Source organism: Heterocephalus glaber, unplaced genomic scaffold, assembly GCF_053883595.1.
Source record: "Heterocephalus glaber isolate CG9 unplaced genomic scaffold, H.glaber_assembly_v1.0 deba00000768, whole genome shotgun sequence".
NCBI lineage: Eukaryota > Metazoa > Chordata > Mammalia > Rodentia > Bathyergidae > Heterocephalus > Heterocephalus glaber.
The window spans coordinates 9,164,809-9,188,792 of record NW_028258162.1 but is presented as its reverse complement, the minus strand read 5'-3'; the positions used below and the strand labels follow the sequence as shown (position 1 = coordinate 9,188,792).

The 23,984-nt window shown below is 41.9% G+C and overlaps 1 protein-coding gene across 1 annotated transcript in view; it reads left to right on the top strand.

Moving 5' to 3' along the window:
* Positions 1-20,435, top strand: part of CUNH10orf67 (chromosome unknown C10orf67 homolog) — a 57,877-nt gene extending 37,442 nt beyond the window's left edge. Inside the window, exons 8-11 of the mRNA XM_087207162.1 lie at positions 8,089-8,238; positions 15,487-15,631; positions 16,739-16,797; positions 20,323-20,435. Coding sequence (XP_087063288.1) covers positions 8,089-8,238; positions 15,487-15,631; positions 16,739-16,797; positions 20,323-20,397 — 429 coding nt within the window. The 3' untranslated portion in view covers positions 20,398-20,435. The remainder of the gene's footprint in view (positions 1-8,088; positions 8,239-15,486; positions 15,632-16,738; positions 16,798-20,322) is intronic.
* The last annotated feature ends 3,549 nt before the right edge of the window (positions 20,436-23,984 follow it).

The following is a 23,984-nucleotide window of genomic DNA, read 5'->3' as shown; positions in this document are numbered from 1 at the left end:
CTGTAAAGGGGTGGTCTTCTGTTATGTAGAATCAACATCCCGAGGAGGACCTAGTTATCTGTTCTCCGTGTCCTATAAAGAGTTGGAAACCAAAACTCAAATTTATCTGTCCTCATAGAATCCTGGAAGTAAAGGCCAGTCGTGTGTTCTGCATATTCTCTGGAGTCTGTCAGTTTTTATCTAAGAGTTCGTTACTTTCTTGTAAAGAATCTAATCTCTCTTCTCCAGAGTTCTTGTTGTTTACAATGGAAGGGTAATTCTGAATTCCATGATTCGTTAAAACATGCTTTTATACTCCTCCAGGTCTTCAGTAATTTCTTGGACACTGATATGATTCCAATGTTTATCAAATGTTAAATGGCTGAATAATAAATATCATTCTTTACATAGACTATTTTCACCTCTTTTCCAGTTTCAGAATTTAACTCAGGCCCTTATGCTTGCCAGGCAGGCATGGCGCCACTGAGCTACATCCTCGGCCCCACCATTTCTACTTCTAAGAGTGGAAATACCTGAAAGGATTAAATTCTTCATAATTTCTTGGGTTTTCATTAACATTGCTAATTACATGTCTAGCAAAGTATATTAATCATGGTTATCTGCCTTATTTGATTAAAATTTGTTTATATTAAATTAGATGAATTATCTGAATCTTCACTTTGGTTTGTAAGCATTGCTTTGATCCATGACCCTACAAATCCTTCCTTATCCTGGCCACCCAGATTATTAAGATTTAGTTATAAGACAGAACAAAAAGAGACTAAAATGCAACCCAACTGCACATTTTGGGTGGAGGACAAGTGTAAGTGACTCTCTGCTGCCCCCTGGAGGCCAGTTAAGGCTAGAAGTACTTTTTTTTGCAGATAAAACATTTTCAGCAATAAATCTTCCCTTGCTATTTTTGGTTTTTGAAATGTATCAGTCAGGATTCAGATTTTTAAAAACAAGAAATTGCACTGGGTGGGATCGAAGTTATGTCCTCCAAAGAGGAAAAGGAGACCTCAAGCGTGGCCCAGAGAAGGTTCTTGACTTGTCACCAAAAAAGAATTTAAAGCCGGGCATGACACTGCACATGGTGGTAAGCCCAGCACTCGGAGGCTGAGGCAGGAGGATCACAAGTTCAAGCCCAGTCTAGGCAATTTAGCAACAAGAAAGAAGGAAAATTAGGATTCGTTGGTGTGGTCATAGGCAGATTTATTAGGCAGAGTTAGAAAGTGACAGAGAAAGGCTGAAGGCCCCAGGGTGAGTGGCGGGCGGGAGCTCTGACACGGGGCTTCTGGGGATTAGCTGAGGTCAGCCAGGGTTCCGTTGACCATTATCTCAGTTGGGTTCCTAGCTCTGGAAGGATCCTGTGGCTTCAGGGAAGTTTAGTGCTGGGCTGATTGTCCCTGCTTGAGTGGGAGGCGGTCCTCGGCTTCTGCTCAGGCCTGGGGTCACTAGAACCCAGTTTGCAGACTTCTGGGCATTGCTCCAAGGGGTTCCCAAGTGGATGTTGTGAAAGCTGGCAGCTGGGTGTCCCATCAGCTCCTCCTCTCCTGGTGTCCTCAGTCTTAGAGGGGGTGAAACAGACGAGGCAAATTTAAGGCTAACAAACTGCAATAGGGACGGTACATCTACTTCTCTTCTTTTGGTACTTGGGATTGAACACAAGGCCTTTTCGTTGAGCTACATCAATGCAGCTCATTGAGCTACACCCACAGCCCCTTTTTATTTGTTACTTTAAATCAGTCTTGCTAAGTTGCCCAGGCTGGACTTGAACATTCCATCCTCCTGCGTCAGCCTCCTAAGTTGCTGGGTTTCCAGGTGTGTGACACCACACACATCTGGTTAAGATGCCCCAAAGTGATTCATAGCATGGCTACATGCAGGGCTGGGCAGGTATCACACCCAGAGATTGAAGGTGATAAGAAACAAAAACTTGCATTTCCTTTTTCTCTTTTCTACTTATCTTTATTTCTTCTGTCCTACCACAGAACTACTGCAGGCATTTCAAATACATAGAGGTTTAATATATGTATTTAGGAATTTATGAAATGCAGAAAAAAATGGAAGAGTGAAAGTCAGGAACACTATTACTAGCTTTGAAACTAATAAGCAATTGTGGGGGTATCATTAATTGACTATCTTCCTTTTTCATTGATATATAATATTTTCTCATCCTATAAACCTAAGTCTCATTCAAGGCTGTCCAGCATTATGTAGCTCCATATTAAGATTATGCTATGTTGTGGCTTCATATTGCTTTTTTGTATTAAATATTTTTAGCATTATATTGTGCGTGTGTGTGTGCGTGTGTGTGTGTGTTGCGGAGGACTGAATCCAGGGCCTTGCACATAATGGAAATGTTCTACCTCTGAGCAACATGCCTAGACCAAAATATATTTTAATATCTTGTAATTAGTTAGGTCTTTTTTCATCTCTTTCCTAAAGATTTCTTTCCTTTCTTTATTCTTTCAGATAAACTTTGAAATAATTTTGTTTGCTTCCACTTCAAAAAAGCCTCCTTTTTCTCATTTTTATTGCAATTTGATTGGTTGGAAATATATTCGTTAATTTTGGAAGAAATCATATAATTTATAATGTTCAGTTTTCCTATCCATGAATATTTTCTTGGATTATTCTTGATTCACTTATGTCTTATTTTATACATTTCAGTGAAGATTTAGGTAGGTAGTGTATATTTTTCAACTAAGTTATTCCTAAGTATTACATGTTTCTTTCTTTAGAAAATTAATATTTTCTGTCACATTTTAAAGTCTACTATTAGAGCATATTGAAACCATTGAATTTTTAGCAGCCTTATTGATGCATACTTTACATGGCATGAATTTCACCTTCTGAGGGTGAAATTTATTTATATACTTTTGCAGAATTGTGCATCCATCACCATAATCCAACTGTAGAACCTTTTTAGTGGCTCATATTTTTTTTTTTTTTTTTGATACCAGAGATGGAACTCAGGACCTTGTGCTTGTGAGGCAGGTGGCGGAACCACTGAGCGAAATCTCTGGCCCAGTAGAACATTTTTAGTACCTCAAAAAGAACCCTTTCCCCATTGCTCCACTTCTAGGTGTTTCCTTGCTTTGGCAACTGGAAGAAACTTATGCTTCCTCCTCCGGGGGAGCAGAAATGTGGTGGGGAGACACCCTCGCCTGCTGACCCCTTTGGCGCTGATGCATGAAGCAGTCCAGTACCCAGCCTCATACTCTGTAGGGAATGTCACATCTGGAAAAGAGGATAGTCCCGTGGCTCTTGTAAGACTGAGGGACTGAGCCAGCTGAGACTTTTCTTCACAGAGAAGTACCAAGGTGAAGTGCACATGGACGAAGGCTCGCAGCCTGCCAGTGGGGTTTCCCATCCAGACCCTTTGAAAGGGGAGGAAAATTAATTTTGCTGTAGAGTTTGGAATACACTCACTTGTTGTGCATTGCCGCATTTATTTGGATGCTGTTTGAGGCAGTGGTTTTCTGGGCTTTTTAGAGAGCTTGGGAGAGACTCAGCAGCACTCTCTGGTCTCTATCCTACCTGGACATGAAGGGTTTTCTCACACCCCTGTCCCTCAGTTTCCTGTGCTGTGCCTTAGCCTTCTCTTGCACAGAGCAGGTCCTGTGAATGCTTGCAGGATGAATGCAGATTTGTCTTTGCATGGCTCTTCCTATCCCAGAGATATCTGGGAGATGTAGTAAGGGAAGGAGATATTCACCATTGTTCAGAAAGATTAGATATCTTCCTATCTAAGAGTGCTTGAAATGTTGCCATCAGAATTTCGTTCCTTTAGTCAAAGAACCCTAAAACCCCCTTCTTCTTTACCAGCGCAAATGATCCTCAGAGGCTGAAAGAATGAAGTCATCACCTTAGTGCATGTTGGCTTACCCTGTCTTTCTTTATTTCATGAGAAAAATCTTCACTAGCCAAAGGCCCTTCATGGACCTGTCTCCTGGGGCTAGTTAGAGGATGAGGCGGGTGAAGAGGTAGATAGTTACAGGGAAGGAAGGGATACCAGCATAGTGAAAGCCCTGGGGACGCTTTGCATAGACCACAACCACTGGAACCAACCACAGAACTGTGACTCCAGCTCTTCTTTCGTCTTGGGCCACATTAGTGACAGGAGTGTGAGTGACAGTGCTGGGCGAACTTGCTTCTCGTCCATTAGCAGATAATGGGTGATAACAAAAGCAGTTATCACTTACTAAATAAATTATCGATGATTTCCCAGGCACTGTGCAAAGTGCTCTACACACATCTCATATTTGCTCTATTTTTTGGTAGAAAGTCACAAAAGGCTAGAGGTTTATTTGGGTGGATTAGAGAAAAATGCAAATTTTCATATCTACGAGGTATGACCGAAAAATACAGTGGATGCCAAATTTTTTAAGAATTTATTACAGTAAAAAATACATTATCACTTGTCGCCCTCAGAGTACTCCCCCTTGCGTCAAACACACGAAGCCCATCATTCATATCTTTAGCTGTGCTATCATGGCTTCCTCAATGTCCTGAATCGATTCAAAACATTTACCTTTCATGGTCATTTTGACTTTGGGGAAGAGCCAGGAGGCACACAGAGACGGCCCCAGTGAATAAGGTGGACGAGGACACACCACCTCGTGTGTTTTTATTTGACAGAAATATTTTTAATTGATTGAGGACCCTGAAACAGCCACACAAAGACTCACGAAAGAGGACTTCCAGAACTGCTCCCGAAAGTGGCAGGAACGATGCGATAAATGTGTTTGAAGCAAGAGGCCACATCTTGAGGGGAATCCATGGCAATGTGTCCTTACTGGAATCACTTTTTAAATTAAAGCATTCACCTTATATTTTGATCACACCTCATAAGTGTTGGTCCTCATGCTTTTCTCTGTGGTGCCCCTGTAACTGGCACCCAGAAGGTGAGGTGACAGACTAACCCCCCTTCCGCGTGTCGTCACTCAGAGTGGAGGAAGCTCTGGTCCTCCTTCCTGTGTCTTCTCTCACTCTGGTTAAGCCCCAACTCTCCAACTATTCCTCACAGGAAGGGAACTCCAGGCTTCTCAGCATCCTTCTCACTCCTAAAGCATCCTCTTTAGCGTTATTCTCATAATGTGTGGGAAGAATAGGTACCCAGAACCCCCATGAGTGTCTCCACAATGATTTTAAGGACACACCAAGTCCTGGGAGCAGAAAGTGAAGCTAACTCTACTTGTTCTAGTTACAGGCCACGAAGAAGCAAGAAGCAGCCATGTGAAGCAAAGCACTGGCTCTGTATTTTTATCTTTATTTTTCATATCATAGAAATAATGCTGCAAGGAATATTTATTTTAAAGTATTCAGAGTTCACAGATTTTTCTTAAAATAGTGAAAAATATGCTGTATTTCAAATAAATTTTTATGAACATAAAACAACAAATAAAAACAGAAATGTAAGCTGGTTGTGGTGGCACAGACCTCTTATCCCAGTGACTCTGGAGGCTGGGGCAAGAGGATTGAAAGTTCTAAGCTAATCGGGGCAATTCAGCGAGACCTGTCTCCTAATGAAAAGCAAAAACGCTGGGCGTATAGCTCGGTGGCAGACCACTTACCTTGCATGGGAAAACCTGGGTTCACTCCCTAGCACCACAAAAATAAAACAAACACACACACAAATGTATTTAAATGGAAACTTTAAACTCATATTTCTAATACAAATTATTAGCAATAAAATAAATATTAGTAACTATTCTGCAGATGATAGAGGAAAATATAGTTATGAAAACTTGATAATTGTGTTTGACTTTTAAAAATGTATGATGTTAGGTACAGGCACAAGCACCCAATGATAAATGTAAACGTATTGTATACCTAAAATGTACCAATAAAAGAATTTAAAAGAAAAAATGTATGATGGTAAAAACAGGTGTTTATTATGTCATTATTAAGCCAGAGAATATTTTTGTACAAAGTTTCTGACCTTTCAAGTATTATGCTTTAATGTTTTCTCCTTATCGTTTGTATTTCTACTAGGAGCTTTTTATTTTTGGTTACTATGGTTACTTACATGCAGCATGTTTTAGTTATAAGACTCTAAACTAACAGCAACTAAGCCAGGTGTGGTGATGCACGCCTGTCATCTCAGCGCTGCAGGAGCCTGAGGCAGAAAGATGACAAATTCAAGCCCAACCTGGGCAGCTTAGTGACATCCAGTCTCAGAATTAAAAATATGCAAAAAACTAGGGAAATAGCTCAGTGCAAATGCCCTGGGTTCAACCCTCAGTAAGGAAAAAAGAACAAAAAAGAAACCAAAAAAACCTAATACCAATTTCAATCACACAGAAAATCCCCACACTTTTCCTTTTTCTCTTATCTTCCATTTTATGCTTCAATGTCATACTTTACATCTTTTTTGTATTCTATATCGATCTGCAACTTATTGTAGCTTTCGCTTTTAGCACCCTTGTCTTTTAACGTTTCCTCGAGAGTTAGCAGTGATTCAGATACTATCGTGACTTCTGAATTTGCCATATATTTCTTCTTACCAGTAGATTGTCTCCCTGTATATGTTCATACTTTTCATGTTGTTGTTTAGCTCCCTTTGGTTTCTCTTCTATGTCATTGAGCTTCTTTAAGTTGCTTGTTTGGGATTCTTTGCCAGGTAACTTGGAGATTTCCATTCTTTAGGTCCAGTCACTGAAGCTATATTAGTTTCCTTTAGTTGTGCTGTTTGCCTGATTCTTTATGACCTGTACAGCCTTACGTTGGAGTCTGTGCAGTTGAAGCAAACACCAAGCTTTATAGACTGGCTTGGCAAGTAAATAATGTCCTATTTTGTGTCCCTGAGTGGATAGAATTGCAGCTGGGTCAGTGATGTGGGCTTACTGCCAGGGACTTGGATTCTTTCTGCTCCTTAGAAGACTCACCTGCCTCAAGCAGCATGATCAGCAGGGTTTGTGCTGGGTGAAGGGTTTGCTTTGGTTCTATGCTGCTGGGCCTGGTACCAGGCGTTGCTCCCTCCAAGTTCCTGGATGGGCTTTTGGGGAGGCAGCACTGCTCCGGGACCTTGGCTGAGTAGGGCTGGAGCAAGGTCACTGAGCTGCTTCAGGAGGCAGGCAGTCAGGCTGAGGTCAGCAGAGCTGGCATGTCTGTGCTGGGCCAGACTGCATCTGGGCTGGGGCTGGGGACAAAGCAGAACTGGGTTCAGGACCACTCCAAGATCTGTAGTGGGGCTGAGGTCAGTGGGGACATGGGCAGTCTTATCTCCCGCCGGTCCCTGAGTGGGCAAGCGCACTGCTGTCACAAGCCCATGAAGGGAGAGGGCTGAGGTGCAGGGCACGTGAGGATTTGCTGCAAGGCCAAGGTCGGCAGCCTGGCTCCAAGAGCGCGGGTGGTCTTGACTCAGCGTCTCCCCAGGAAGGCGAACTGCTCCTAAGCCACCACCAGAGAGGCCTTAGCTGAGTTACAGGAACAGTTCAGGTTCCACAGCTGTGACCGGAGCCAGTAGAGCTGAAACCAGAGGCAGGTGGTTTGACCAAGGCCAAACAGGCTACACCTGAGTCCACAGGGCGGGGAGGCCACTTCCCAGCCCATAGCCCAAAACGCAGTTGGTGAGCCTGCCACCTGGGTCAGGCTGCGCTCCCAAACAGCCCTCCCATGTCTCCAACCCGGCTGCACCAGGGCTGCAAAGACTTCCTGCTAGGTACGAAGCACCTGGGGCATGCTTCCTGAGGAGTGGCCGCCAAATGCTAGATGCTGTGGGGAGAGGCACCAGGTGGAGACCTCTCTCCTGCCTTCCTGCTTTTTACTATTATTATTTGCATGTGTGATAAAGGTAATGCGTCCCAATGTGTTTTATAGAACGGTGCTGTGCTATATCACCCACCACATTTTATTTTATTAAAACATTATTTCATTAATTTTATTAATTTATTATTTAATGTTTATTAAAACATTATGGCATTAAAATATTATTTTATTTTGTTTTATTTTATTAAAACATTAAACTTTATTAAAAATTATGCACAGATTACAGAAATAACAACATCACAAAACAGCAGCTTAAATAAAAATGAAATGGTTTCTGGTGGCGTTAGCTTGCTTGGTGTCTGATTTTTAATGTTGCTTTTCCTCTCCCAGCAATTCTTTGATGTAGAGGAAGAGGAAACTACTTTGCACGATGCAGAAAATGTCGAATTGGGTTTTTTGTCAAGAAAGCTGAGAGAGAAGGAAGAAATTATTAAAGAATTAAGAGAAGAACTAGATCATTGTGAAGGATTTCAAAAACTTGTAAGTTTCAAGCCAAAGAATAACTAATTTTAATATATGTAAATAAAGTCATAGCTAAAAAGCTTGGGTTAAGGATGAATGAAATTGAACTGATGTATCTTGGACATCTCTCTGTCATGTAAGCCAGTCTGACACTTGACTGTCATATTCTAGAAAACTCAATAATTATGAACAAGACCAATGTAATTGTTTTCAATTTTTACTTATAGTGGACATAAAATAACCTACCTCCCACTGCAAAAACAAAACAAAACAAAACAAACAAACAAAAACACCCTAGAAGAGCCTGAAAATGGATTTTTGGTGTAATTCTCTGGACTTCTACCTTTTTTGCAGGTAGGATAGCTTGAAAGACACAAACCCAGTCTTCCCAAGAAGCCCACTCGGGACAGAATGACCTTTACCTAAAAATGTCAAGAAAGAAAATCGCCCTACTTCCAATTTTCCCTAGTGCAGTAGAATCTGGAAGCTGCTTTAATGCTTAAACAAAAGACAGATGGAAAGAAAAGTGAAGAGTAAGAGCAGAAAGGAGAGCCTAGACGTTTGTCCTGGAGGGGAATTTTTAAGGGCCGTTGACCACATAATAACTCACCCCAAGCAACACTTGGGCAGGTGTCATTGCAACCAGGCCATTCTTATATTGAATAAATTTGATATAATGGTTGTTTTTCTATTTCCTGTTATATTATCTTATAAAAGTTAATGAAGATGCAATTTTTGGTCATCCTACATTGAAGTAATTAGATTGGTAAGTTTTAAAGTGTGGGTATTGAAAGCACATTCAGCTTCATCAAATGTTAGCTCTGAGGTACTAGTTGCTTCAGGCCCCAGCCACAGTGCATCACCAAAGCTTGTTTAATCCTGAGGTTCTAAGAGCAAAAAGCTGATTGGAGGGCTGGGGATTTGGCTCCATGGTTCTGCTGCCTACCTTGCAAGCACAAGGTCCTGAGTTCGATGCCCATTACCAAAAAAAAAAAAAAAAGCTGATGGGAGCTTGGGGTTGTAGCTCCATGGTAGACCATCCACAGTGGATCTGATTGGTTAGGACAGGCTAGCAGGATGCCAGGACCCAGGAGGAATAAAAATCTACTGAATACCCACTGCGATTGAGTCTCCGTGTCCAAAATGCTTGGGACCAGAAGTGTCCCAGATTTGTATATATGCATTATGTGAGATATCTTGGGACTGGAACCCAATTTGAAACAAGAAATTCATTTGTATCTCATATACACATTATACACATAGCTGGAGGTAGTTTCTACAGTATTTTAATAGTTTTGTGCATTAATCAAAGCTCTATGGTGTGAGATTTTCCACTTGTAGCCCTCTTGCGGTGCTCAGAAAGTTCTGGTTTTGGAGCATTTCAGATTTTCCAATCGAGGATGCTCCATCTTGAGCACGTAGCAGGTGCTGCATCAGTAGTACCCCTCCTCATCTCACAGCTCAGTGAACAGAGCAGGAAGCAGAAACAGGTGGTTATCTAGCCCTCCCATGGGCACGCAGCTATGAGTGGTAAAGATGGCATGTGAACCAAGGTCTACTGGAATCCAAAGCGCTCAGAAGGAGGTGGAGCTTTATATTCTATAGTAAGAGTTAAATGTTATAATGGATACATAAATTATGCTACTGTGATGTACATTTCTTGTTATATTATAGCATATATGGGAATATTAACATATGGGTGTGCACAAGAAAACTCTGGGCAGTTATATGGCAAACAGATAACACTGGAAAGAAATACTTATGCATTGCTTGTCAAGCAAAATCTAGAGTTTATCTAAATCCCAGGTCAGTATTCTTATTTGCTACTCCAATGTTATAAGAGATGAGGAAATGAATACAAACCGTTCTAAAGGGCTGTGTTTACTAACTGGTGAAGGAGTGTTTGCTTTGTTATCTATTAGAGCACCCTTTAAGCAAAGTAGTATTAAATACATCATGAGCATAAATCAAATAAAATTGAACATTTTTAATATGTTCTGATTGCACTGGAGTAGGAAGCACATCATCCAATTTTTGCATTTCTTTTCTTTTATCCTTTCCTGACTCTATGTTTACCCTTATTTTTTTAGAAAATAATTTAACAGAAAAGACTAAAAGCTATCACAGTCAGATTTTAATCCCACCGTGACCAAAGATATCCACCATAGACATGCCAAGATAATTTTGGTCCATTTAGCTCTCATTTGTGAAAAACAAGGTTATACTTCTTAGCTAAAGTAGAGTTATGATAAGGGTGCTTGATGTAGTGAATGTGAACGGCTTCAAGCGCTTCAAAGAAAGATTAGAATATAAATTCCAGTTGGGAAAGGAAATGAGAATGTTCTTATGACCATCTGGTATATGTCCTGTAAAATGTGCAGAATAGGACTTGGATATTGCAAACACCCCAGTTCAGTGAGCCGAGCCCCTTATACCTCACACTTTCCAAATCTTTACACCGCTCCATGTTCTCCTTACTGGTGAGCTGTCCGTCTGGATGTTCTGGGACAAAAACGAGGGTGGGTGGAAGCTGTATGAGGACACCGAGTGTAACTGGTCTGTTCTCTGGGTCAGGGTGGCATCCAGAACACTGCGGGCATCCCACAATAGTCTGTCCACGTGGAGACCACATAAAATGCTTTGTTAACACCGTAAGATTTGTGGAAGGTGAGGTAACTCTAATTAATGAAGGGTAGAGATCTCTCCTGGGGAATCCAAAAAATGTATGGCCCTGGTCTCCTGACTCACAGGCGTGTGTTCAAGGATGTAGACCTTAGTGCCACAACAGCAGGTCATGGGTTATATCAAATAAACCCATGGAAAACACTCCTCAGAATCTTCCAGAACAACCTTTCCTAATATGCCCTGCCCCTTGAATTCTGGATTTTACATATATACATATATATGCACATATAGTTTGATCTTATACAACTGCCCCCTCTAGTGGCACAAAATCCTGAGACACCATCTAATTGGAATACAGAATTTTCAGGAACAATTAAAAATTTCAAAGTAGCATTGGAAATAACTTGAAAAAAGTTGAAATAAACATGTTTTAGTCAACTTATCTAAAATTATCTATTCTTATCTAAACATCTATATCTAATTATTCTTATCTAGAATCAGGTTGCACAAATAGCTTGTTTTAGTTAATAAGGAGTCATAATGTCTCTCCCGGATTGTTTCTGAGAGAAAGACAGTAAGAATGTAATAGGAAAGGGCAAATAAGCAGCTTCTTTAAATTATATTTCTGACAAAGTGGAAATCAGGAAAGGGAGCTCTTCACGTTTCAGAGGAGACCACCCTTGGCATCGAGTTTTCCTGAGAGCAAGTTCATGTAGAGGATGAGACTGACACTTCTCACTCTGCAGAAACCAGTGTGACTCGGCCGGGTACCATGTAGGCATCCGGCTAGCACGCTGTCCTTTGTCTAGTGCTCTGAGGACTTACGAAAGGAGGTGTCCTGTCAGAGGGTGTGTGTGTGTGTGGCCACACGTGTGTTCAAGTCCGCCGGCCTTGCTGTATGCAACACACCCCAGTGCGCATGAGCTGCGTGACCAACCCCCACCCACCCTCCATGGGAGGACTTGTGTGCCTGTTGCTGACAACTCTGAAACAGCACTGTCATTCAAGAGTGGCATCTCTGCAGGGCCTCGTGGCCCCAGCGTGCCGCTGCCCTGGCTGTCACTCACGGGGAAGCACCTGCTCTTCTCCATGACTGTCGCGGGGCTGAGCGTGCATCGGAACCCTCCGCCTCCTCCCCCGTGCCAAATTGAGATGTCGCAGTACCCTACCCGGAGCAGGACGGAGTTGCCCATGGTGCAGAAGGGTGACTGCTGAGATGGCACCGAAGGAGCTCTGACCCAGGGCTTCCCAAACTCTGCTGTCCCCTTGAGTCACCTGCAGAACTGGGTAGGGTAGGACTCTGCCGTGCAGGGTCTGGACTGCAGCCCGACCTGCATTCCATGCCTTCCCGGGTGATACTGAGGCTCCTGCTGCCCGAACCACACTCCAAGTGGGAGAAGTCTGGATTCTACTCTATGCAAATGATTCTCTGGACATTCACCTTGGGTTTCTGAAACCTGGACGCTGTAACTCTGTGCATCTTGTGAATATTCCCAAGGGAGGGACACAGTGCCTAGGCCACCAACTAATGACCGAGTCTTCACAATATTCTAGAAAAAACTGAGAATGGCAATTTCCTGTACAGATTTAAAATTCCAGTCTAATTACAGATCACCCGCAGTGTCTTTTAGAGTATAATGTGGTTTTAAATAGCTGCACCCAGTTAAGTGCCTTTTAATGATCTCCGTCCTACTCAACCTTGTTTTATTAATGCAGCTTATTTTAAAGGAGTCTCATGGTTTAAGCAAACCAAAAACTGGCAGAGTGGGCAGATGGCAGAAGAAACACCACCACAAAACCTGCCACTCAGAGTGCAGCGGGCCGCGCAGCCCAGAGCTATCCCTTTGTTCCTCTTGCTAATGAGTGTCCTCGCTGCGGGCCGCGGAATCCTTAATTACTTGCAGTTCCTCGAGCTGACGGCCGGTGGAGACAGAGCTAAAGGTTAACCTGCAGGAGCCAGGGCTGCAGACCGTGGCCCTTCCCTGGGCCGTGCCGAAGACTCTTGGGAAGCACCTTTAATTATTCATTCTAATCAATGGTACATTTTAGGTATACAATATAATGACATTCGTCATTGGAAATTTGCACCTTTACATAGTCTCTCTTGGTTCTTATTTTTCACCCTTGCCCAGCCCTCCCTTCCACCCCTCCATTCCTCCTATTTACAAAGATTTTGTTCCTATTTTTCCATTTTCTCATATTAATCCCATTCCCTTCTATCCTTTCCCCTAGCCCTCCCACTTCCTTCCCCTTTGCCCCTTTTCTTCCTATTTCACATTACCTATTATACATTTTAGTCCTTATTTACACTTTCAGTTTCTCACACCAGGGAAACCATTCGGTATTTATACATGTGTGTCCTATTTATTTCACTTAAGAGTATCGGTTCAATGTGCATCCATTTAGTTATAAATGTCTCTAATTTCTCATGTTTTATGGCTGAGTAGTACTCCATTTTATAAGAAGTGAAAGGAAAAATGATGAGAAATGGAAAAAATGGAAATAAAGTCTTTGTAAATAGGGAAGGGTGGAGGGGGTGAAGTGAGGGCTAGGAATGGGGAAAAGATAAGAACCAAGATGCATCATGTAAAGGTACAATTCCCAATGAGAAATGTAATTGTGTTGTATACCTACAATGTAGCAATAAAAGAGTTTAATAAAAAATAAAATATTTTTTTAAAAAAAGCACCTTTAAGGCTTCACTGCTACCAAGTTTTACATTTCAGCAGATTCCTCCAAATAGTTCTGTCGTTTATGAGAATAGGTGCTTGCGTCCTTCCCAGTGGCTTTTCATAGTTGGGCGCTGTGAGACAATGCCTGCCCAAGCCTGTTAGGGCTAGAGTTGGTTCGTTTAAAAAATCCTTTTAGTCTATAAACACATCCTGTGAACAATGTGAGACAAGAAATTAATGACTGGGATTCTTCCTTTACGAACACAATAGACTTTTTAGTACTCACGAGGATGGATTGGGCTCAAAAAATTGAAATGCAGTGGTGAATCAAATTCTTAAAGTCTTGCAGCTGAGGTGGGCATCAGTGGTAGGAACTTGCCTAGCATGCCTGAGGCCCTAGGCTTGATCCCCAACACCATACCCCTCACCCCCCCAAAACACCCCCCCCAAAACCTTGAAAATTAGTAATTGAGCTTGGTGCTCAGCTCAACAACATATTTTAAATACTAATTTTGATATACATATATATATATAATTTCATTCATAAGCCATTTGTCTTGTAAAGGATTAACTAGTATTATAAAACATTCCAACCACTTATTTTTCTTTTAAACCTGTATAGCACAGGGGAAAACGTTTCAATAATTTCTTCACCAATATCTCTAAGTAAAATAAAAGCAGAGTTCCAAAAGCAAACCAGTATATTGGAAGAAATATTTTGTTCTTGAGGGGATGTTTTCTTCTTATTTGTTTGTAATCATGGAATTATTACACAAGGAATGGGCTGTCAGTCACCTGAAGATTAAAGTTCAAAAGTATTTTTAGAGCCTGTAGTAATTTGGAATTGAGACATGTCAAATTTTCTCTTTAAGCGTAATAATCCAATGATTTGTTAATATGTTTGAGATTGCATAATCCATTTAATGTTTTACTATGATGAAGTATAAAATTCTGCACCAGCCCTCCCCACCCATTATATCTTAATTTTTTTTTTTTTTAGCAAAAAAGTGTGGCAGTAAAATCTAGACAGCCATAAGGGAGTATATTCAGATGTTTTCAATAGCTTTTTAACACAAGAAGAAGAAGAGAAAAATAAAAGAGTTGAGGTCCCAATAAGCTGCTATCGCGTAAGAAAAAGCCTCTCCCATAATGGACAGCGCAAGATTTAAACAAAAGACGCACATAATAAAAATGTAAATGAGTTTGCTTTACTAAAACTATAACTTTAAAGTCTTTTGTTGCAAGTTATCCTGAAACCTTCTTACAAGGTAATCACTGTTTGCATAGAGATTTAAACCGAAGTCTTCAATAGCATTCAACGCCTGCGCGGGCCCGGGTGACAGGCATGCAAAGCCACGTTAATGTTCAGAATATGAATTGCCTCTGGGTGGCTCCTCCACCCAGCAGAAAACCAACTGTGTGGATCCCCTCGCCTGACGGGGGCCATGCGGCTCCCAGCCTGGAAACGTCACCACTTTGACATGCGAAGTGCTCCTCGCCACACTGGCAGCGCCGACACTGGAGATGCCACAAAGGCAATGAATCCCCTCCGTAGCCTTGTGCTCTGCCACCCCCTGGCGCTGCCCATCCGCGGTCTCCCCGGCCTGCCTAGTTACGGCGGACAGCACTTCAGACACACAGGAGGAAGGCTGGGTGGAGGGCCCAGCTGCCTCCCGGACACAGCCTCCATAAAGAAGTGACCTGAATGACGAGGGCACACAAACAGTATGATATGCATTATTCCTGTCAATAAAGTGTCCCCATGTGTTGGGGTCTTTGTACAGAATGTACTGCAGCTTTTCTTCCTGCGAGCTCTATTTAGCCTCCTTCCTTTTTGCTATTCATATTATAAGTGTGTAATAGAATTCAGAAAATTATATGATAGCTCTTCTGTATCTGTATTGTCCTAGCGCTGCATATTTAAATCCTCAGCTCCCCGCTTAGAGGTACGGATTTCCCTATCTTTCAGGACTCTTTTGTGGAGACCAGCTCTTCCAAATCAACCTTAGAAAGGGAGAATTGGGATCACAAAACAGAATATGAGAAACTGCTCAAAGTTGTGGCAGAACTTGAAGAAGAACTCAAACTCAATATAAAAGAAAATTCAGCATTAGGTAATATTTTGAAACCTTTTTTTTTTTTTTTAGAAAAAATAAGCACATTGTAAAATTCACTGCTAGCCATTTCCACACATCTGTTTGTTTGGTTGTTTACACTTAAAGATCAATTTGGTAGCTGTCTGCTTTTCCTTTAAGAGAGCATTCATTGCTTACAGCAAAGGACTTCCGTGTGGTCATACTCCTGACCATGCATGCCATGTCAATTTAGTAGTGTTTTATTCAAGCCAGACGTTGGCTGCTGCACAACAAGGTGCTAATCGATGTCCTACTTCCCTTAGAAATATTATTAACAAAAAATTTTGCTGATTTATTGCATATGTTTAATTGATAACCTAAACTATAACATTCACATCCTTAAGCATACACACTGGGATATGCTCTGTAGAGAAACACAGTTGGCCCTTCAGCAAAAAATGCTTACTACTTAATTTTCATCTATTTTTGGTACAATTTTTGGTATAAATTTTTATTTGTACACTTTATAGCCCATTTTTCATGTCATCAACATCGATAAGAGTTGCATTTAAATCACCAAAGTTAAATTTCTTTAAAATTCTTTTTTCATTTAATGGCTGTCTTTGTGTTTATCTTGGTTATGTAATGCCTTTGACCTGCACTGTGAAAAGCAATGAACAAGGAATAAGAAATTGATAGCAAAACATGGATAAAGTGAGATACAGTATCCGCTGGCTATAAAGTTATACTTTACCCATGTGATTCTGTTTGTCTTCTGATGTGGTATGGTAATGCTTTCTCAGGTTTGAGTAGTTCTTATTGAGCCCTAACCTGCCACCTGCTAAAGCACTTGGCATTGGCTGTGACTAACAGCAAAAATGTCCTCTGCTAGTATTGATGAAAAGCTTTCTCCCTCAGCCACCCTTGGATCTTGAACTTACTTCTTAATCCCTATCTGACCAGCCGTCTGAACAGCAGGAGGAAGGGAGTGAATGTCAAGGGCAGTTGTGAAGATTACAGTCCCGCTAGCTCTTGTGTCCACTGTTCCTTCCAGCGTCTTCACAGCCTGCCCCAGAGCAGGCCTTTTGGATACAGGGGCATACGGAGGTAATTTCATGGTTGGCCTCTCTCTCCTTTTGTCTACAGAAGATGAACTTAGAAGTCTGAAAGAGATTTCAGAACAGCATCAGAGAACCATTCAAACGGTACTGTAACGTTGATAAATGACCTTTTAAAAATTGAAATATCAGCATCATTGATGGAATAACACTGTGTCTGGCCTGTCTTGGGATGAAGGGGAAAGTTGGCTTATATATTTTCCAGTTATATAAGTGTTGTCATACATTTCCTTGTTATTTTGCGTAGAGTAGCTGATAATGAATAAGAATTTGGTCTTGCTAACTCCTTGGTATAGAGATACTTCTTTTAGGTGGGATAACTGAGCATCTACCTTGTGGATGCTAAAGAACTCAGAAGCTAGTGACACAAGAAAGTCCAAAGATGTGCTTGTAGTTGTGGGGGAATTATACTTTTAAGAACAAGTAGGCTCGTTTTCTGGTCAGACGTTGGTAGATGTTGGCTGATGTTGGTTTCTCTGTACATGAATGAATTCAGCTTATGTGATCTGGTAAATCTTTACTTAGAGCAGGGAATTATTTTGTCATCATAAAAAGGGAAGATTTCCTAGGGCATCAGAGGTGGCAGGGCCAGGGCGCTTCCAGGAGTTCCCCGAGGGGCCCCTGCTTGGTGCTGTCTGGAGTTGTACCATCCTGTGGTGTCGTGGCTGGGTTTCCTTCCATCCTGTGAGCTCCAGGAGGGGACAGGCTACCCAACCCCCATCCCTGGATATATTCCCGGTGCCAAATCCAGGGCCTGGCACACAGAAGAGTACTCTCTGGGGATGAATAGGACAAAGATGTGCATAGACTTCATAAAACTTACAGATGAAAAAGCAGATTCACATCCCCAAATTATTCCAAATGCACAGAAATGTTTTCCAGGAACTGAACCAAGTATCATTTTTTTAAGTTAAAATTAATTAAAACTAAACAAAATTTAAAATTTGGTTTCTCTGGCCCCTGAACCATGTGTCAAAAGCATCGTGGCAACATGTACCTAAAGTTGGGTTCAGATTTCATCCAGCTCTGATTTTGCAGTTCAGGGTAGTCTTAGATTTAGATTTTTTTTTTTCTTTCTGTGCTTGAAATGGAATCCAGGGCCTTTCCCATGCTAGACAAGCACTCTGCCACTGAGCTACATCCCTAGCCTAAGAACTAAAGCATCTTTTCACAGAAATAGTTACCCTGGTCAATCAGAGGCCCTAATCACTGAATCCTACACACAACCATTGCACAAAATTATTTCATTTTCTTGCGTTTTATCCCATTTGCAATGATGACAGTGTAAATCCCCCTTTTAGAGGTGTAACAACAGAATCTGTGAATAGACAAGTTTAACTTTCTTCACATCAACTTCTAAGGTTAAAAATGAAATCTCAGGGCTGGGGATGTAGCTCAGTGGCACCATGCCTGCCACACATGCAGAAGGTCCTGAGTTTCATCGCCAGTACTGAAAAAAAAAGAAAGGAATGTCATCTTTCTAGTTACTTAAAATAAGTAAAATGAATTATTAAAATTACTTTTATTTTGTTATGTTTTTGACAAAACTACTGTAAAATTAAAAATTATATCTATGATTACATTTTGTTTCTATTTGACATCTGCATTCTAGACAAATAGAGCTTCTCCTTAACTGCTTATTTTTTTTAATCCTGTCTTCCTTTTTTATTTTTTTTGTAGTAACTGGAACTCCACACCAACATTAAATACAGTTCTATTTCGGTATGCAGCAGAGAGAATATAGAACTTTAGGCTCCTGTCACATTTCTGCCTCTGGGTCACATATAGCCCTGTGACAGTCTCTTTTCCTTCCTTCTGGTTTCTCCCAGGCTTACTGGGTGGATAGAATGAGAGAGCACTATACGTGTGAAAGTAGTTTGCCAACTGGATGGGAAATCAGATGTTATTTAGCAAATGAAAACTGATATTTGCTGCTTTGTTCCTGTTATTCTTCAGAGTCAATTAAGTGCAGGTACCTTTAAGGGCTAGGCACTGCACTACTGCTAGAAGAATAAAGTGTGTGTGTGTGTGTGTGTGTGTGTGGCCCCTGATGTGAAGGACATTCAGTCTAGAGAGAGAGACAAAAGCTGTGGAGCCAGCAATATGGACCATATGAAGTGTATGTAGAGAGAAGAGATATCTAGGAGCTTCTGGAAACTTCTGGAAAGGCTTTACGAACTCTTCCTCATGCTCTCCTCTTGGGGAAGCCCCCTGGTGCTGGCTTTTGCAGGAAGGCAAGAGTGCAGAAGAGCTGGCTACAGAGTATGAAGGCATAAAGTGTGAGGCATGTTCGTGGAACTGTTTGCAATTCAGTGTGGTGGAAAGTGGAATAGGAATCTGATGAGACCACATGGTGAGAAATCGTCTTACGTCAGGAACGCCTGGGCATGGGGTTGAGGCAACAGCAGGAAACAGAAGTTTTGGGTACACCGTATGTTCCTTTTTATTACCCTGGATGAAATAAAAAACAAGTTGAAAATGGGTCTGAATTTGGGAAGGCTGACCTCTTGCCATGTATTAAGCACTGTCCATTATGGAATTCTGTGGCTGCTTTTGTGTTTTCTTTTCAGTGATACAGTAACACCATATCTGTGTCTGGCAGCAGCTGGCACGTTTCAATCATGACTTTTATTCTAGTAGGGAGATGGAACAGGAGTCGGGGATGCTTTAGGTGTGAGGCTTAGTGTGCAGTGCAGCACATAGGAGAATCCCAGTCTGGATCGTAAGAAATCAGGAAGGGTGCAGGGAAGAGGGGCAGAGGGGCTGAGGGAGGGTCCAGAAGGGGTCCTAAGCCTGTGAGGAAGCAGCTTGCCTAGAGAGACTGAAGGGTACAGGAGAGCAAGGGGTGACACAGGCCGGGGCACAAGGGGAGAAGATTATTATTCACGCCACAGGTCTGGATTACCTCCTGCATGTGCTGGGGAGCCTTGGACATTGTGTCAAGATCAGATTTGTGTTTCAGAAGAAAATGGGAGGGGACAGAGCCAGAAAGACAAGTGAAGAGATCATTTTGATAAAGTAGGGAAACTGTGATGTCCAGAAACAACATGGACAGCAGCACTGGGGATGTTTATTACGTTAATGAATTCGTGAATGAAGTGAATTGATGTCAAAAGCAAAGCTGGATTTTACCACTGTGTACAACACATTCACATAACAATCATTTAAAACACCGAGAAGTCACATGGGTATAACAATGAAGTCTATGCTTTTGGTGCTATTTTCAATGAATAAGACTGGGGCTTGATACACACATAAATATAGCACAAAACGCTAATGTAAGAGAAATGGCTCATATAAAGAGTAAAGCAAAATTGTTCTTTGCGACAGGCTAGGACTTGCTTTATTGTGTATTGACGTTGCTTTTTGGAGGGTGGTGTGGGGAAGGTTATAAATACATTGGCATGTTCTCTGTAAGTTTGTTTGCATGCATACTAACTATAATAGATTACAATAACACAAAAACCTGCAGAAATTCCATCTTTTCTTTGACCATATTCTTTGATCCATTTTTCTTATATCAAAATAGGCTTTACCAAACAATACTGAGGAAGAATTTCAGGTGTTTTGTTCTTTTCTTTAATCAATGTGTCATATTCTTTTTTATTTCAGTTAATGGATAGTAGAGACAGATTACGATATGAGCTTGATTGCAAAAAAGTATTAGTTCAAGATATGGTAAGATGATTTACATTTTCCCCTAATGAACTTGTTTTGAAAAATTTAATTCCATCATAAAAGTTTTATATACTTTATTTGTAACTTGCTGTGGACAATTCACTCACCTTTATCAAAAATCTATGTGTATGCCTAGCTATAAACATGTTTAAATAAGCATTTTTTAAAGAAAATGGTTTAAGTATATATAATAAACTGTTATAAGAAAGTAATAAATATACTTAGGGAGTAGAAAGTAATAAATACACTTAGGGAGTAGAAAGTAGCAGATATACTTAGGGAGTAGAAAACTTCTATAAGAAATAATGTTAGCATTTAAAATAGTGTACAAAATCTTTTCATTTAGCTATGGTGATTTTAAAAAACCCAATATAAGAGCCCAATATTTTGAAGGATTTGCTATTTTTAGCTACAAATTGCCATCAGTGACAACAAAAAAAGAGCCCAGCTAGATAGTTTGGCATTCTGTGTTAGTCTCATAAGAAAACACTGCCTTTTTATGTTCTTTTAAGAGAACTTTCCAGACGGCTGGCCTTTTATTTTACCAGTTGACTCCCCACCCCTGCCCACACCCAGCTTATGGTAGTGTGTGCTTTCAACTGATCACCACTAGTATGTCTTTGTTACAGTAAGCTGACTGTGTGTATTATAATAAAAAATAAAACACAGCTTGACTTGCGCTCTAAATGTGCTTGAAAAGAATATGATACTGTGTAGAAGAGAAAAGGTTGTTCATAGGAAATCAACACCACTTCAGATATTGAAACATTCGCTTTTTTATAGCTTGTCACACTCCGTGCCAAGCCATGACTGTTTCCCCAACTCTGTTTTGTTATTCTCAGCACCCTGTGTTTTGGGTTCCTTGTCATAGAAATTAATGCAAAACAATGCTCCTGGATTACAATAAAGCCTTCTATGAAACCAACTCGGGAATGCAGGCAACGGGGAAAAAAATTATAGCTGGCTCTTCACAAAAACCAAGTGTTAACAAATCTGTTATTCTGAACCCTTTACTTGTAAATACCTGGCATATAAAAATAGCCTCTGTCATTTGCATCTTAGAAATTTTATTCTACCCCATCCTCCGCTGTCCTCGGTCATCTCTACAGAGTCCATGGTCTGCTTCCAAAAAAACCAACTAAATGTGTGTACATTGCCATTAAAATCAAAAGTGTTCTTGTAGGGTGGGAAGCAAATGCTATATGATGAGTCTGTTAGCAGAAACAGGGAAGAAGTCGCACTACACAGTCAGTGACTGTGCCTCTACTAGGAGCAGATTTCATACCCTGTGAATCATCCGCCTCTTTTCCTTTTCTAACTGTAAGCATTTAATGGGTACTATTATGTTGGACACGGGGGAGCCAGTCACATTCTATATTATTGTTTAAGAAATTTGTTGAGCCCCAAGCTTGTTGCCAAGTGTCAAGAGCCTTGTCTCACAAACCCCGCGAGAGCTTTCAGGGTGCTCAGAACTACTTTGGGGTCTATGTTTTCTGTGGAGGGAATGAGCTGAAGGTTCTCACTGTGACCACGGTTTCCCGATGCACCTGCCCTGGGCTAAGCATGGTCACTACTTCCCGTCCCTCCCCCCCAGGCTTTCTGTTGTCCACTCAGAGGGAGGCTGGCTTTGTTGCTCTTGACTCCTCTGTCGCGTCCTATGCCGCTCTTTCCCTTAAGCTAGGATTTGTGATTGGAATAATAAAGAAGAGTGGGAGAACGTGGAGCTGACCGCAGCCATTTCATAAAAATTAGAACGTCCTAGTAGAAAGATTTTTGTCCCACGTTTGCCTGTTACTGTGTCCCAGTACAGCACAAGTTCGGTTCTGGACTGCTGAGACTCTAGTGTAAAACAAAGGTCAAAAAGCTGGTAGTAAAAAGGTACCATCAAGGAATACAAATACACAATGAAATGTGCAGGGATTGGGTCCTTATTAGGAGTTTTGGCAGAGTCTATGAAATCATTTCGTATCTTCCTATGATTCCCAGGCTGAGTTAGTCTGAAAATCTGGCAGCTCACAAAAGAGGGAGAAAGAGTCCTCACAAAAAGGCCCCACGTCTGGATTCTTTTCCTGACCTGACTTCCACCTGCTTAATCGCAGTGTAAGCGGTTTCTCCAGGGTTAGGGAGGAGGTACCGGGGTTGCTCTGGCCCCACACGGAGGAGACAGCACCACGTTTGCACCCACGAGTGGCTGCCTGAGTTCCGTAAGCCGAGCCTCCAGTCTTCCCGGGCCTATCTATCTCCTGGGACGTGGCACTGTTGGGCCACCCCGCGGGAAACTGGTGTTTCCACCAGTCTGCGCAAACCCGCATTGGCATTGGCGTTCTGGGGGCAGCAGCCTGTAGTCAGGGCCAGTGTAACAGGAGCAGGGGCGGAGTGGACTGCAGCCCTCTGCCGCCGCTGGCAGGGGAGCAGGCTTCTCTGCCCGCCAGGTCCCTGCTCCTCATCAGTGAGCCCCGCCCACTTGCCTGTCAGTGTGTCCCCTGCAGTCCCGGATGTGGGTAGCCCTGCTCAGCCTTTGTGATCTAGTCATAAAGCCAGAGAGGAAGAGAAATCTTGGAGTGGCAGGGCTTCCTTGAGCTTGTGTGGTCCAGAGTTCATCAGATGAGGCTCACGGCCCCTTGGGGCAGTGCACCCTGGCTGAAGTCAGCAGACACAGTGTTCTGCTTACAGTCGGGAGGTTTATACCAGGCCCCTCAAGTGCTGTTTCTCCCAGCTGAAGTGTGCCCTTCGACTGGCACCTGGTTGATGTCCACTCATCCTTCAGATCAGACACCTCCTCTTCTGAAAAACTACCCATCCCCTGCAACTTCCTCAGCCTGGATAAGATGCCCCCCTGATTCACACAGAGCACCTGATTTTCCTCTCCTGGACCTGATTAGTCTCTGTGGAGATGCCTGTGAGTTGGTCTCTGCTGCCAATGTGCTACTGTCCTTGAAGGTAACAACTGCACCTTGTTCAAGGCTGTCCCCTCAAACCTAACATGGTGGCTGCCATGGATAGATTCCCCCATAAGTATTTGCCATGAGTCAGTGAAAAAATGAATAACAAAAATGATTGGGTAAAAATGGCTTAAGCCACAAAGGCATGGTTGATACATAGTTTAATAAGCTAGCAATACTGTTAATACACAATTTCTAGGTCCTACCCCTGTGGGTCTCAGACTTTTTGCTGCTGAGGTGACAGCTCATCCTGGTTTGCCCAGGACTTCTTTGGCCTTAGTACAGGAAGTCCTACATCCCAGAAATCCCTCAGTCCTGGGGGAACTGAGATGTTTGGTCATGCCAACGGCTAGAGAAGCTGGAAGCTTCTCCGATCAGTTCAGGGATTCTAAATGTATGTAAGTTCACGAATCAACAACTCCAATGTAATTAAGAGGATTCTGAGGCAAAATAGAAATTCTATGGGAAAGAAAGTCCCAGCTTTTTAATATTAACCACACTGATATTGATGACAGAGAGGGAAAGTGAGCTAAGCATTCGACCCACTCCCTCTGAAAAAAAATATTACAAACAAATTTATAAAGGCTCCAAAAATTGAAAAGGAGATAAGGGGATAACAGGTCAAACATCAAGGTAAATACAGAGGATCATCTG